Genomic DNA, 12,583 nt, shown 5'->3' on the forward strand with positions numbered 1-12,583 from the left:
CTTGATGAAAGACGAGAATAACGGGAAAATCATGTCGGAATTTGTAGGGTTACGAGCTAAATTGTACGCATTCCGAGTCTTGGGAGATGAAAAAGACAACAAACGTGCCAAAGGTGTTAGAGGATCAGCGTTAAGAAAAATAACCTTCAACGATTATTTGGACTGTGCGTTGAAACGTGAAAATCTATCCTCAAATCAGCATTTGATCATGAGTCGAAAGCATGAGGTATATACCGTAGAACAGCAGAAAGTAGCACTGAGCTGGAATGACGACAAGCGGATCGTGTTTCAAAACACGACCGATACGCTTCCGTGGGGTTACAAGCCTGCACCGTAGCTTTATAAATTACCGTAATCTGTGTAGGACTTAATTTATAACTGTACCATGATGTATTATTATTATTATTATGTAGAGCTTAATTTTTTCAACTGTACCATGATGTATAAAATATTATTATGTAGGATGGTTAATAAGAACGCTCCGAAGTATAAAAAAATTTGTACAACGATGCATATGTCTGTTGATTGTCTAAAAAAACAAAGATGCATACTTGTCATGTGTCGGGTATAAAATAAAGAGACACACACGTTTTTACAAAAAAATTCATTTATTCAAAAGTTACATGTCCGATTCGTTTATCCAACTGTTGTGTGTATTGTCAAAACCTAACCATTTAACGTATATTTTTCTTCCACGCTTCTTGAGCACCTTCTCCACCAGATAGATATCCGGATGCTTAACCTTGAGGAGCTCTTGTTCGTAGAAACCACCAGCGATGGGTTGATCTCGGTAGTCTTTGAGCTTGTACGTCACAGGATGAGTATTTTCCACTCGACTTATCGTGAATATTTCAGTCGTCCAATTGGGAGTGTAACCTTTCTCGAAGACATTTCTGAATTTGCTGATTCGAACTTTGTCGCCAGATTTGAATTTTGCCGATATGGTAGGTATCGCTCGAAGCCCTCCGTACGCCTGACGTAATAACAGCCTCTCGTTTGCAACGGTGACATCCGACGGTTTCATTCTTATGGTTCGGTGTTTGGTGTTGTTGTAAGCCGAAACCAAATCAGATAAGATATCGAGCCACTTGAAGCTTCCTTGCATGCTGAACCGTGTCCACATTTTACCTTTCAGCGTGCGATTGAAACGTTCACAGATCGAAGCCTTCAAATTACTGTACGTGGAGTAAAGTTTGATTCCGTAGCGTGTCATAAGCGATTCGAATTTCGAGTTGTAAAATTCCGTTCCTTTGTCGACGTGTAAATTTTTCGGCACCCGTCCTTCGACAAGCACAGATTCCATTGCCTTCGTAACATCATCTCCAGACTTGCTCTTTATCGGTACAGTCCACGCATACTTTGAAAAGATATCAATGACTGTGAGCATGTACTTGTAACCTTTGTTTTGTCCCGCGTACGACGTCATATCAACAAGATCCGCCTGCCAGGTCTCGTCGATGCCGCGCACGTCTACACGTCGACGTGGGTAATTCCGGCGTGCAGGTTTATGCAGTTCCGTCACCAGTGCTTGCTTTTTCTCGTTCATATTCCAACGCTATTAGTCTGGTGTCCAATTTGGAAATGATTTCCGCGTTTCGAGTCGACAAGTCTCTGTCTGTTTTAAAGTCTGTGTAGAAGGTATCCAAGGCTTTCTCCGTGGTGATCTCCAAAGTTTTGATCATTTGATCGAGGTTGTCGATTTGTTTTTGCAGCACGCTGAATTTTCTTCTCAAGATTTTTAAAGTTACAGCACTGTTCGGTGCTGTGGGTTCTGCGACGTTGCACAGTCTCTTGTTCCGTATATCGTAATGCCCATCCGCTGTTATTTGAAACCCGACACCCGGAGGACCGCGAGTGCTCGCAGCTGTGTTTTTATTCAGCTGACGTCCAAACACGTCGATGCTCATCTCGTAAATGATTGCAGAGTCGACGAGAATTGGCTAATAAATGATTCCGTCTTCCCGCAATTCTTCCAGAATCGACATAATTTCATTGTTGTGACTTGTATTCCCAGCTGCTTGAGATGCCAGGAGTAAACGAAGACGTTCCACCAGCTCGTTAGCGTCGTCCCAGAAAATATAATCTGTTTTAACACCTTGTCGAGTAACCCAAGCCTGAGGTAGCAGAACACCTTTGCCCGTACGCTTCGACATCTGTGACAACGGTGATACGTCTTTGCCTGACGTAGAAATATTCAGCAGCTCAGCAATTAAATGTTTGAATTTGACGCTCTGAGCGTTTCGGATAGGCTCGGTGGCGCTATAGTACTTTCTGTGAGCATTTGTTGCGAGAAGGATATTTCTGTAATTCTCCCTGTCGTTGCGGGTAACGTGAGCGCTGTTGGGCATCTTTTTAAACAGTAGCTCCAGCAGTCCTTGAGTTTTCGGATAGAGCGTGTTGCCTATGCGAACGGAATCGCGCTCGAAGCTTATCGATGAATCACCAACCATCAGCCCGGCAGTAGAAAGACTCCGTACCCCGCACACGGTATCCAACTCCTGCTGTCTTTGTTTATCGTTGAGCATCTCAAGATATTCATCCTTTGATCTCACCGACGATTCCGTGACGGTTTGATCCTCTTCCTCTGCAGTTGCAAAAGAATCTTCCATTTCGTTCTTCGGCTCATCCTTCGTTTCAGTTTTGAGTTCTTCCTTCACCTCTTCCTTGACAAGTTTCGTGCCTCGAGAAACATTGACTAATTCCTGCAGCGGGGTTACCACAGGTTTGAAGACATCCTTCATTGTTTCCTGCAGCGACTCTTTTCCCGTCTTGAGGATTCTGTGCTTACGACGAATCGCATTACTCGCTTGAGAGATACGATGCAAGACTTCTTTTTCCTTACGAATTTCCTGCATGTTGACACAACTAGTTCTGGAAAGCTACTGTTCCGTCGTCTTCGAAGATCGTGTATTTTATTCTTTTGTCATGTTTATGAAATTGTCAAAACCTCTCCTATACCGACCATTACCGAGCTCTCTATCCTTGTCGATCACTACGAAGCCATATTTGTCACCGTTCCAGCACGCCGCACACAAGTCTTTAAACTCTACGTACGACATATCGGTGTTTACATGATCGTTGTACACATGTCTCAGATTCATCTCGTCTTGTTTGAATAAGACCAGCAAGTTGGTGTTGTCGCGCACGAGATGCTTAGGGATTCGAGCGTACGTCTGACAAAGATAGAAACAGTCTACGTCGTGATGTCTACCCATACAAAAGTACGCGCGTATGTTATCCTGCTTCTCGCACGCTACGTCATCGAATATCATGATCGAGTTAGGTTGCGTCTCGTTCGGTGCAATGACGTGCTCATGCTCGTTAAAGGGGTAATACTCAACACCGTCGACATTTTCGAGCACTTGACTCAGAAACTTGTATTTCGGCTGATTGAGAGATTTTGAGTAAACGTACAGGTTTTCGAATCTCAAGCCGTTCGGATGCGTTATAAGCGCAAATAATGCGTTGGTTTTGCCACATTTGGATGGTCCGCAGAATACCGCACGTACACTACTCGGCAACAATTCGCCATTACGTTTTTTCCGTTTTGTACTCTGCTGCGTAAATTTGTCAAAATTCATCACGGGCAGCTTGGCCGATTGTGTCTCGAACCTCATCTCAAACGTGACTGGCTGGATTTTTCCATAACTGCATCGTTTATAACAACTTGCTCTCAGTCGCGGAGCGGACATGATTGTGCACACACGTGATCGTAAGCGATCGTCAAAAAAGCGATCAAGTGGGAAAGGTTTGGTAAATAGCATTATCAACAAACTTCCGATCGAGTTGCATGTTCCCGGTTACCAGTACTGCGGTCCTGGCACCAAGTTGTCGAAAAGACTCGCGAGAGGCAATTCCGGTATCAATCCTCTCGATGCAGCGTGTAAGGAACACGATATAGCGTATTCGAAAAATCGTGAGAACCTTGAAGCTAGAAGCGTTGCGGATAAAATATTAGCCGAAAAAGCCTGGAAACGGATTCTCGCAACGGACGCAAATTTGGGTGAGAAGGCAGCCGCTTGGGCTGTAGCTAACATGATGAAGGTGAAAACAAAGTTAGGCATGGGGTGTCGAAAACCTAAGAACGTTTTCTTGAACAAAATCATACGAGCGGCAAAACAGTCTATGATTCCAAGCTATGACGCGAAAACGAGCATCAAGTCTGCACTCAAAGGTGCTCGAGAAGCTGTGAAAAAAGAAGGTGGTAAACATAAAGTTCGATCACCGCGCGTTCTACCGGTACCCTCAAAAGTTGGAGGATTTCTACCTTTTCTCATACCTATTTTTGCCAGTCTCAGCGCTACGGGTGCGTTAGCGGGAGGTGCTGCGGGTATAGCAAAGGCTGTAAACGATGCGAGCGCGGCTAAACGAGAATTGGAGGAAAGCAAACGGCATAACAAAACGATGGAAGCGATCGCCTTAGGTAAAGGTCTCCATCTCAAACCTTACAAAAAGGGTCTCAGTCTTCATCTTTCAAAAAACTAAATGTCAAGCTACCACGCCGAGCGTTGACCAACTGGGATTTGCTGAAGTATGCAAAAATCATGAAAATTCCATACTTCCGAGGTGTCTTTATGCGCAACGAAATGCCCAAAACCGGGCCGCGTAAAAACGAAACAGCTGTAGTCAATCTCGACAATAAAGATGGTCCTGGGACACACTGGGTTGCGTATAAGAAACGCGGCAGCGATGTAGTTTACTTCGACAGTTTCGGTCATCTTCAACCGCCGTTAGACCTCGTGAAATATCTCGGTGTTGGTAGCGTTAAGTACAACGACGAAAGGTATCAAGATTACGGTACATTCGATTGCGGACACTTGTGTCTGAAATTTCTAAGCGATAAGCTATATAAACATGACACGTAATTTAATAACGTCAGTCGAGCACTCGCAGTCATGGATGATTCGTTTACATTAACGATATCGGGAACGTCGTCGATTCTCGAAGCGCAATATTTTCCTCCGGTCGAACTTGCTCTGAACAAAAATTATGTTCTCGGTCTCGTTGAACTGTTAACCTTCAATTCCATTCCCAACGTCGATGTCGGTCGCAATAAAATTTACGTAGCCGACAAGGTAGTCACTATATCCACTGGCAGCTACGAAATTGAGGATATTGAAAAGTATGTTCAAGACGCGTTAAAAAATACCGACATTGAAATCAGCATAAAGCCTAACAATAATACGTTACGCAGTGAAATCAAATGTAACCATATCGTAGATTTGGAACCTGAGGATTCTATTGGTCAGCTTCTCGGATTTACACCGCGCGTATTGGCAGCTAACCAAACTCACCATTCGGATATGCCTGTAACTATTCTCAAGGTCAACACGTTGCAAGTCGAATGCAGCATTACAACGGGTGCCTACGTCAATGGACATAAAGTGCATACTATTCACGAATTTTTCCCTATCGTTCCACCGGGATATAAGATCGTGGAAGTACCGTCGCACGTCATTTACCTTCCGATCACCGTCAAGACCATAGATCACGTACAGCTTCGGTTAGTCCATCAAGACGGAGATCTGGTTAATTTTCGCGGAGAAGTTATAACTGTGAGACTGCACATCAAATCGCAATAAAAGATGGGTATTGTATATAACAGATTGACCAAAAAGAGTTATATCAGTAAGTCAGCATGTCCCGATCAAGTCAGTCATCGATCGATTCCCGAACCGCTAACACGTCGAAACGTAGAGTTCCTGATAGCTCTGGGTCTAAAGCTGACACCTTTTGGAAAAGGAATTTCCGACAAATAAAACTGCGATTCTGCTGTTTCGTTGTATGCTACGTACCATGGAGGAGGAAATCTTGAGCATTCAAACACCTGTCGTCTTTGACGAATCAATCGCACACCAAGAAATACACGCACACAAACCGTACGCATCGTCAACTTTCAACAACAGCGATGAGATTCGAATCACCGTTCAGCATCAGGATTTATGCGTATTACCGAGCAAGAGTTCGCTGCATATCTCTGGAAAATTGCTCAAATCGGACGGCACCGCAGCAGCGATCACAACTTTGGTCAATAACGCCATCTGCCATTTGTTCGAAGATGTACGGTACGAACTCAACGCCGTAGAGATTGATAAATGTAAAAACGTTTGTTGGTCTGACCAGCTTGCTGAAAGGTTTCGCTTCGCTCAACCCTGGTCAAAGTTGGCTTATGGAAAATGCTGGATGGCTCGATGTTCAGGAAACGAAAAAATTAACTGATGCCGATGGTAACTTTGACGTAGTTATTCCCTTGAGCATGATATTGGGCTTCGCTGAAGACTATCGCAAGATCGTCGTTAACGCGAAACACGAGCTGATTCTTACAAGATCAAAAAGTGATTTGAATGCCATCGTTCAAAATCAAGTCGAAGACTTTAGAATCGTGATCGATCAGGTGGAATGGTTAGTACCCTACGTGAAGCTCTCGGATCAACGAAAAATCGCACTGTTGAATTTCATTGAGAAAGATACACCAGTCTCCATGAGCTTCCGCAGTTGGGAGTTGTACGAATATCCTTTGCTACCGGCAACCACGAAACACGTTTGGACTGTGAAAACGTCCACCCATTTGGAAAAACCGCGATTTGTCATGCTCGGTTTTCAAACGAATCGAAAAAACAAAGCCGGCAAAAATGCCAGTCATCTTGATCACTGTAACATTACTGACGTCAAGCTCTTCTTGAATTCCGAGTATTATCCGTACGGTAACCTGAACTTGGACACGAGTCACAATCGCTTTGCATTACTGTACGAGATGTACGCAAACTTTCAAGCCACCTATTACGGCAAAGAACCCGAGCCTCTGTTGACGAAGAGCGAATTTCTACAGTACGAACCTTTGATTTTCATCGACTGTTCGAAATAAAACGAGGCTCTGAAATCTGGACCGGTAGATATTCGTATCGAATTTGAGGCGAAGAATAACTTTCCTACCGGTACATCTGCCTACTGCTTGATTTTACATGATCGTATAATTGAATATAACCCGCTGAGTGGTGGGGTGTGAAAATTGGTATAAAAACCTTGAACGTTGTGACAATCGATTCAGTATTTTTTCACGATGGAGTTCATAGTCGACGTACAAGGATTCAGAAGACAGGGTTCCGGTTTTACACCAAAAGAGTTGGCAGTTGTGTCACTCGACGAAGAGGCCAACCCGTCAATTTTTCTCTTCGAACCTCCGTACGATTGGAATTGTTTACGTGCTCCGTTCAAAAGCGACAATTTGTGGCTGTCACGGAATTATCATGGACTATCCTGGGAAGGTGGTGATTTACCTTTCGAGAAGCTCGACTTCACCATCGAATGTACGCCGCTGCGTGAGGCTTCAACAGTTTACGTAAAAGGTTTGGAGAAGAAAAGTTGGCTGCAGAAACTTCTGGGTGAAAAAGTTGAAGTCGTTGAAATGATGGATTTGAGTTGTCCGTCGTTGCAGAAGTTGAATGAAATGTCGGTCACGAATTCAAACTGTACACATCACGCTATATTACGTCCAAACTGTGCAGCCCAAAACGTATTGTTACTGCGAAATTTTTTACTCAAACACAAAAGACAATCGGTATCTCCTCGAACAGTTATTCATTCTCATTGTCTAAAGCATGGGTGCGATACCGTTGAGTAAGAACACTCATACATTAGCATTACGAATTTCATGTAAAACTGTAATCTTGAGTTGTTTTCTTCAATAAAATATTTTGCATTGCCAATAACAACCGTTTATTCAGAACCTCTGTCCCGCTAGTTAAGAGTTTATTTCAGAACCTTCCAGAATTCAACGTCGCACCGCAATCCGTTGTCCGCAGGCCGCTCGCCGTCAAGTCGAAACTCGTCGAACGATTCCCGAGTATTGTTTTCGTCGGACGATTCCGATTTCGCTCTGGGGTAAACTATTAGCGTGAAAGTTTACGGATCGTCATCGGCATTCCCTGTCTATCTAATTGCGATGTCACCATCCGGTCGATTAACGTAAAAGAATGTATTCGAAGTACGTGGAAAATATTATTTTTCGCCTGAGGCAAACTATTAGCGCGAAATCTAATTGCGATGTCGCCATCCGGTCGATTAACGTAAAAGAATGTATTCGAAGCACGTGGAAAATATTATTTTTCGCCTGGGGCAAACTATTGGCTATATATCAAAAAAAAATCATGGCCGCCGTCAAAATGGCCGCCATCGCAAAATCAAAATTGCCGCCATCAAAAATGGCCGCCATCACAAAATCAAAATTACCGCCATCAAAAATGGCCGTCGTCAAAATGGCCGCCGTCAAAATGGCCGCCATCAAAAAATCAAATTTGCCGCCATCACAAAATCAAAATTGACGCCATCAAAAAATGGCCGCCGTCAAAATGGCCGCCATCACAAAATCAAAATTGCCGCCATCGAAAAAATCAAAATGGCCGCCATCAAAAAAATCAAAATGGCTGCCGTCGAAATGACCGCTATTTTCAAAATGACTGCCGTGGGCACATCAGCCGGTAACGTCACATGGTTACGTCACCTGGTTATGTATTCGAAGTAGGTGGAAAATATTATTTTTCGCCTGAGGCAAACTATAGGCGGACTGGTCGGCTTGGTCGGTAAAGAAGGTGTTTCTATCCAGAACCCCCCTTGCTTATCTACTAATATAAACCTAGGGGATTTCATAGATTCCTTCTTTAGTTTCTGATATGAATAGTGGTGTAATTTTAAGTTGTGTGATAAGAGTCTTAAGTTCGCGGATAGCCGATTTCAATTGTTCGCCTATAACTCCTTCTTCTGACAGAATCATTATAAATTGTTTTCTTGATTTCCCTTTCCTAAACCATGTTTCTCCTCCCTTTGCGTCAATATTTTTTAGTTCTATGGCCTTGCCGCAGGCTACGAGTGATTTTCCTCCTGAATCTATGGGTTCTCCATGCTCGTTTGCAAACCAAATAATTGCTCTCTTTTTCGTTACTATGTTGTCTCGAATGATAATTACATCAGAGCGGATCCGGAGTTCTTCGATTATGACAGGGTTAAACTTTACGACTTGTTTTCCTCCCTTTCGTTCGGTTAAATTTTCGTCGTGTGATAATATTTCAATTTTTCCAGCGTCGTCGTCGGGTTCTAGCCTGTCTTCTAACGTCTCAAGTTCGTGAAATTGATTGCTGCTGTCTGTTTTGTTTCCACTCGGTTCTCTCGAACCGTCATTACTGTCAGGCTTGATATGTTTCGTTCTGTTACACGCCTCCTGGGGTATATTCTCGTTTCTGGGTTTGTTTCTAGTGTTAGTTAGTTCTTTGTTTTTTGCTTCGTTGTCTGCCCTTTTGTTAGCGATGTTTCTGATAGTGTCCTCGAATTCGGTTGCATGAGGGTGGTCGTCTGCTTTTAACCAGTCCTCTAGCATTTCAAGTTGCTCGTACTCATCTTCGCTTTCCGCTTCTTCTCAGGGTTCGCTAAAGCTGCCGTCGTCGGTCGTTTCGAATTCTTCGGAATTGTGAGCTAGTGGTGAGCCCTGGTCTATGTCGGCCTGCGTAGTGATTGTAACGAATTCGTCCTCACTCGAATCGCCTGGCTGCAGTGCGTACTTTTTTATTGCAAGTAGTTGTGAGGCGACAGGGATCTTAGATAGGGCGTCTGCGTTGAGGTTGGATTTATCGGCTTAATAGACGACTGTATATTCTTATTCAGCAAGCTTGATTTTCCATTTTAATAATCGTGAAGTTGTATCTCTCACCAAGTGCAGCCAGAGCAATGGTTTGTGATCAGTAACCAACGTAAGTTTCCTCCCGTACAAATAAGGTCGAAAACATTGTACGCTGTATACTGTTACGAGCAGCTCCTTTTCGATCGTTGAATAATTCAATTCTTCTCCGTTGAGAACTCTGGAGATGTATAAGGTGGGTAAAACTTTTCCGATATCTCCTTGACTTATAGTTAGTATTTCTCAGATGGCGAAATAAAAAGCGTCGGTGGTTACTACAAATGGTCGCGTAAAATCTGGATATTGTAATATAGGTTGTTCGCACAGTAAACCTTTTATTTTTCAAAAGCCTGTTGTTGTTCTGTTCATCATAAGAAGATTGTCTTTCGCCAATAGATTTGATATAGGTTTGGCGATTTTTGAAAAGTCCTTGATGAAACGGCGGCGGTTTAAGAGCATTCGTTATGGAAATAAAGATTATTTGCCAGGGGTTTCAATTAAGGACTGGAATCTTGGTTTGACAAGGTGCTTTGTTACGAAGGAGGAATCTCCGATTACAACACCACAGCAAGCGACACAAAGTAATCAGCGATATAACATCTCAGTAGGCGCAATGTTAAAGAAATATTTAAACGCAAACTTTCGGAACGAGTGGAAAGATCCTTGACTTACTCATTGATATTTTACGGGTATTGGCGAGTTACTGCGTATTTAAAATTAGGTTTGTTCAACTATTTTATTAAATCAAGCGGGATTAGCATGATTTTCGGTTTGTATCGGTAGCACGTAAAGTTTCCGCTATCCGTCGGTCGCTACTCGCGTCACAAAAGTTTTTCACTAGTATAACGTTTGGTTTCCCAGCCGATGCACCCGAAATTTTTTATATGTTGTTTTATATGTGATGTCGGTACGGTACCTCGTGAAAATTTCCAGATGTTAGACACTGGAATCGATCACGCAGTTACGGTTAGACTCACGTCAGTAGTTTGGGTCATCAATTACCGATAAAGTATTGAAATACACCGGACAACGGTTATTCTATCGCTCTAATCAAACGAACTGAGGAAGGAATAATTGTTAGATAAAAGATTTAAATTGACTTACCTTTGGAAAGTGATCTGGACATGATGAATTGCAGCGCAGATTAGTGAGAGGGTTTAAAGGAATGACTGATTTGGATATATTTGGATACTTTGATTAACTTGGATTTATTTTGTAGTGTCAGATTTCAAGTCGCAAACAACGGGGTTACTAGTGTTAGATTCTAAATTAATATAACAAAATGGAACGGGGAAGCTCGCTGGAGTTTAGACAGAGTAACTTCGTAGGAAAAGTTTTAATGCAAAAGGCAAAACGATTTTACCACGAGATTGTACCGAGGACAAGATAACAAATCTAGCGGTAGAAACCAAGAGGACGATCCGATGATCAGTAGCTGTTTTTATGGGGATCGGTTGCTGCGCAAAATAATCCCCCTCTTCAATTCATTGTCAAACTACTGCGCACCTTCCCCCTTATTCTTGGAATTAAAACTAGAGTACGATATCCTCGTGCCATGTTCACCCGCGATCTTTGCTCTTAGCTATTACTATATTGCGAGCTTTTTTATATTTGGTGTAACACCGCGTTGGTGTGGTAGTGTAAGTATAGAGCCGTTGCGCCATTAGCTTCCTATCCGTGTGAGCTTTGGTGCCGCGGGCAGCAAGTCCTCCTTGGCTACCGTGCTTCCTCCCCCTTTTTTGCAGAGGTTAGGACGTGGGCCGATTTTAGCTGCTATTTCATAATATGGTTATCACAGTGTATGTGCGCTTGAGGTGACCCATGTTTCGTGGTGGTGTCATATGTCGCGGACGTTAGTGCCGTGTGCACTCTCGAGGTCACGATCCGCTGAGTTCTAGTCGTAGTTTACTTCTTAAGTATTCTCACTATCCTGTTCCTTACAAGGTCTATATATTAAAAGTATTATATCGGTTACTCATTATTTGGTTAGTTTGACAGCGTGTAAATATATAGAATTGCATATATGTTATAATTAATTACCATCATTATTCACCTTATATATCCTCAGTCAACGCCTGGAGTACAATAGTGATTATTTATGGAACACAGTTGTTATTTATGTAATATTAAGCTAATACTAGGATTGCGCTGCTGTGAATATTCTTAGGTGTTCGTGTTGTAACAATCTTAACAGAGCTAGGGTATTTAAGAATTTTGATAGTTCAAAGTTTTGGAGTAGGTTTACGTATGTGCTTTCTTATAATTCTCTTCGGTAATTGTTAATTCCTATATTGATATAGATCGGCTTAAAAATTATTGGAGAGTTGTTCTTGTTTGTTGGTCGCCTATTACTGGGCGTTGCCACGTATACATTTTTAAGTCTAATCCTTGGTGATCGTGCAATACTTGTGAGAAGCTAGGGATATGTTTTCTTACGTTTCATCTCACAACTGGTATAAGCTTTGTTCACCTTAAAGGGTTAATTGTTATTGTTTTCATACATTAATTGTAATTCTGTTTGGAATATAAATGTTTGTCAGGTTGTTTCGCCTTACAGAATCATCCCGTGAGTTGATTTACCTACAATTGTTTTGTCATTAAGCTTCGTCAATATGTTCTCCAGGTGTTCTGTATGACTTCACATGGGAGATCTGCATTACCCCCAAATGTTTATCCGCGTTGCCTACAATACGGCGTTACTGAGAAAAATCTATAATTCATACTAGATAATTGGTATTTACGGTGTTGAAGGTTTCGCAGTCACTGGTTTTATGAATCATTGCAGCAGTGCATCTAGTTTTACATTATATGATTTTACAGCCCTTATCTCCAGGCTATATGGTACAGCGTAAGTTGCTTATAGTGCAGCTCTCAGCTCCGGATGCGCAAATGGCATTGTTGAGTGTTATATAATAA

General features: G+C 42.5%; 1 protein-coding gene across 1 annotated transcript; it reads right to left on the reverse strand.

The window, feature by feature from the left end:
- Positions 1-1,940: 1,940 nt before the first annotated feature.
- Positions 1,941-2,855, reverse strand: LOC138190519 (uncharacterized). Its single transcript, XM_069134028.1, has one exon. The coding sequence runs from the start codon at positions 2,853-2,855 to the stop codon at positions 1,941-1,943; it is 915 nt and encodes a 304-aa protein (XP_068990129.1).
- Between the last annotated feature and the right edge of the window lie 9,728 nt (positions 2,856-12,583).

This window comes from Neodiprion pinetum, chromosome 3, assembly GCF_021155775.2.
Source record: "Neodiprion pinetum isolate iyNeoPine1 chromosome 3, iyNeoPine1.2, whole genome shotgun sequence".
In the NCBI taxonomy this organism is placed as follows: domain Eukaryota; kingdom Metazoa; phylum Arthropoda; class Insecta; order Hymenoptera; family Diprionidae; genus Neodiprion; species Neodiprion pinetum.